The 3,852-nt window shown below is 32.6% G+C and overlaps 1 protein-coding gene across 1 annotated transcript; it reads left to right on the top strand.

Annotated features, from left to right (window-relative positions):
- Positions 1-251: 251 nt before the first annotated feature.
- LOC115718413 (flavin mononucleotide hydrolase 1, chloroplatic) lies at positions 252-3,116 on the top strand. Its single transcript, XM_030647190.2, has 7 exons — positions 252-883; positions 1,119-1,194; positions 1,292-1,343; positions 1,432-1,546; positions 1,627-1,697; positions 1,916-2,003; positions 2,813-3,116. Exons 1-7 carry the CDS (start codon positions 660-662, stop codon positions 2,955-2,957), a joined length of 771 nt encoding a protein of 256 aa, XP_030503050.2. The 5' UTR covers positions 252-659; the 3' UTR covers positions 2,958-3,116.
- Positions 3,117-3,852: the final 736 nt, after the last annotated feature.

Here is a 3,852-nt window from a genome sequence, read left to right as displayed (position 1 = left end):
CACTAGTATTTATATAAAGGTGAGCTTATATTTCTTCTAAAGCCTGAACCTTTTAATATGTTATAATTTCTTTATAAATTTCTTCACCACTAAATATTATTATTTTTTAACCACTAAAACTAAATATTATTAATTTAGTAAGATGAGCACGTGCAACGCATGTGCTACTCCAACTAGTATAACTAAAATGCTGTTACAAAACAAAATTGCTTGGTTTTTTTTTTTTTTTTTTTTTTAAAAAAAAAAAAAGAGAAAGGTAGAAAACAAAAGGGGTCAATACAAATGGGTGAAGAAGCAACGAGAGGAAATCCTCTCTCCCAGAAGAGTCTGAAAGCTTGCTATGCTAAGAAATGAGCAACCCAGTTGCAATCACTAAACATAAATGATAAAACCATTACAAAATCTATCTTTCATCTCTTTCCTAATATCCAAAACCAGGTTCTCAAACTCACCAAAAGCTTGATTGTCTGCACTCACCATCTTCACTCCCGTTTGGCAGTCTTACAACACCTTGGAGTTTCTCAGGTGAACTCGTCGAGCTTCCTTGATTTCTTCCCTGATTGCACCGAGCTCACCCGCAAGCGGAGACAATGCTACGCACCCATGGAGTCCCCCCAAACATCCATTAAAAGTGAATGATTTTGTAGTTCTCTTTGAAAATGGTTCTGTTGTTGAGCCTACCCTCTGTTTGTTTTCCTCGAAGACCCTCTTTGTTACACTCGACATCAACAAGAATGGATCTCAAGGCCCCACACTCCGAGATGAACAGGTCCAGAGCTTCTTTCCCAGATTTTAACAATAGAAAACTTCCCATTCTCCTCTTCGACATAATGGATACCATTGTTCGTGACCCTTTTTACCACGATGTTCCTGCCTTCTTCAGGTACCAAAATTATGTCTTTTTAGTAATAAGCTTCTTTTGTTTTGAACCTTATTCAATTTCTGTTCATATTCTCCCAGATTTCTTTCCAATTTCTTTGACAGTGTTAAGCTAATGCTTGTGGTTGTTTTAAATTTTGAATTTTTACATCTGGGTATTTAAGAATTAGTTCTTATCTAAGTCAAATTAGTAGAATTTTTAAGTTTTCTCGTTAATCACATTTAGATTTTACAAGCAGAATGTCTATGAAGGAACTAATCGAATGCAAACACCCAACTGCGTGGCTGGAATTCGAAAAGGGGACAATTGATGAGGTGTGGAGGTGTCTCATAAACTCTTTAACAATCCAAGGCTTTTCACCAGTTTCCATTTCTTGGTTTTATTATAGTTCTTTATCATTTCATCTTTTAGGTAGAGCTAGCCAGAAAGTTCTTCAAAGATGAAAGGCCATTGGACTTGGAAGGTCTGTTTTGTTCTTTTATCTTAATATCTTTAATTTGTTTATCTATTCTTATAGTTCACATGATTTATTCGTGTTCATTTCTTTGCAGGTCTCAAAAACTGTATGAAAAGCGGATATTCCTACCTTGAAGGAGTTGAAGAATTGCTTAATGCACTTAAAAACAACAACTATGAGATGCATGCTTTTACCAACTATCCCACCTGGTGAGATGAGAATTCTCTCATAAAAGTTTCCTTTTCTCTGAAGAATTGGCACATCATTTTCAGGAATAACTCTTTTGCAGGTGTGAAATGATTGAAGACAAGTTAAAAATCTCAAGATATATGTCCTGGACATTCTGCTCATTTAAGAATGGTATGCTTAACATTTAATTTGTAATTCTCTCTTAGAATCTGTGCATATGTTTCTATATTTATAAGTTGAACAATGGCCCAGTTCCATATTTCCAAGAAAGTAATTTGAGTCAACAACGTTATTGAATTCTCACTGTGCTTGCAAAGAAACTCTATTTTCTTACCCAAAATTCTTGGGTTGAAAGGTGCATGATCCTTCCTAGTTGCTATATCTTTCAGGAAAGAGGAAGCCTGATCCTGATTTTTATTTGGAGGCTGTGGAACATCTTGAAGTTGATCCAGCAAACTGCGTATTTGTGGATGATAGGTAAATATCTTCTTATTCTAAGTTGTAGATAGTCATTTTGCCATCTTCATTATCACACACATCTCTCCAACTGTCATATAATTGGCGATTATTTCCTGTACATTTTGTTTGGTTGATCAGTTTTTTTTCGGTTAAACTTTTCAATTATCATTCCACTCACTTATCTTTCAAAGTTTAAATTTTGATAATAAAACCTTTCAAATTACTTAAGGTGTCAATTATTTTTCATGCTAACATAAACGGTTTATTTGTGCTTTTTTGTACACGACATGTTTATATTAGTACACCTAATATTAAATATGCCACGTGTACAACAGTATACACATAAGCAGTAGATGGTGGCAGCCGGATGATATTTTAAATTTGCTACAATTTAGTAGTTTGAAAAGTTTTACTGTTAAAATTTAAGCTTAAATGATTAAACGATAGTTGGAAGGGTTTAACCGCCAAAAACTCGGAGGCGTTTGGTTGGGAGGAATGAAAATATAGGAATGGGAATGGGAATAGGAATGGAATGGAATAAAATTTAAAATGCATAAAAAAAATTGATAAGAAAATCATTAAATTTTTTTTCTTGTTACATTGGAATGGTCATTCCTTTCTTTTTAAAATGGAATAGCCATTCCACCAAAATGGTAGAAAAAGCATTCCATTGGAATGCTATTCCAATACTTTAAATTGCAACCAAACAAAGGAATAGAATAAAAATTATTTCCTTTCCATTCCATTCCATTTCATTACCTCCAACCAAACGCCACCTTAGTGAAATAAGTTTCAGTTTACTGATATGATTAGAGTTGTTTCTCCAGGATGAAAAATGTGGAGGCTGCCATAGCTGTTGGGATAGTTGGTCTTCATTTTAAGAATGCAGAAACACTGCGTCAGGATCTGTCTCTCATGGGCATTGACGTTTCAGATAATGAAGTTAACCAAACTGAAGACAACTTGTATTAATTCATTCACAACAAGCAATATATATCATTCTTTGCTTGAACACTGTTGTTATCAAGCTTCAACCTCAGAACAAAAAAGACATGTCGTCTATTGTTTTTTTTTAAAAAAGAATTATTTTTTAATAAAATCACACCAAATATAGTATTTACCAAAATTCAATCATGGGTTAAAATTTGGTTGCTACTAATTTTGTTTGAGTAATAATTATAATTCTTAAAATATTCAATTTGTAGCACTCGTCATTTTCAACTTGGTCTTTGTACCCTGAATTTTTTTTTTTTTAACAAAGTCACACATGATTATCAATGCAGCACACCACAATCGGCGGTGGAGTCTCTCGAACCAAGATAGCTCATTGTCTAACCAAAGAGCATGTTTTGCCAAACCATGAGCTGCGGAAAACAAAACGCAAGTCACATAGGACAAAACTATCTCCGAAAATATAGACAATAAAGCTATAACGTATTTGAACAATACCCCATCACCTTGAAAAACACCTTCCTTTTATTAATAGTTGTCGCCAGAGTTAGCGAGACTGAAAAAAACATAACAACACCAAACCAAAAATCACAGTTATACAGTAGAACCTCTATCCAAGAATACACTTGGGACCAAATAAATTATATTCTAATTGAGAGGTTATAACTAAATAGAGTTACACTAGAAAAAAAAATTAAAAAAACCAAAAAATATCAACATAACAATAATAACAATAAATAATCATTAATACTATATCATAATAGAAATATTTTAGAGTAAATATAATATTCATACATGTATTATAATTAAAATAAAATTATTAATTTTACATAAATAAATTTACAAAATACATGTATATATTTTATTAAGACGTAATTATTCTTATATAGAGGTATACTTTGGTAATACGAGACTT

Source organism: Cannabis sativa, chromosome 2, assembly GCF_029168945.1.
Source record: "Cannabis sativa cultivar Pink pepper isolate KNU-18-1 chromosome 2, ASM2916894v1, whole genome shotgun sequence".
NCBI lineage: Eukaryota > Viridiplantae > Streptophyta > Magnoliopsida > Rosales > Cannabaceae > Cannabis > Cannabis sativa.
This window is presented reverse-complemented; position numbering and strand designations above follow the sequence as displayed.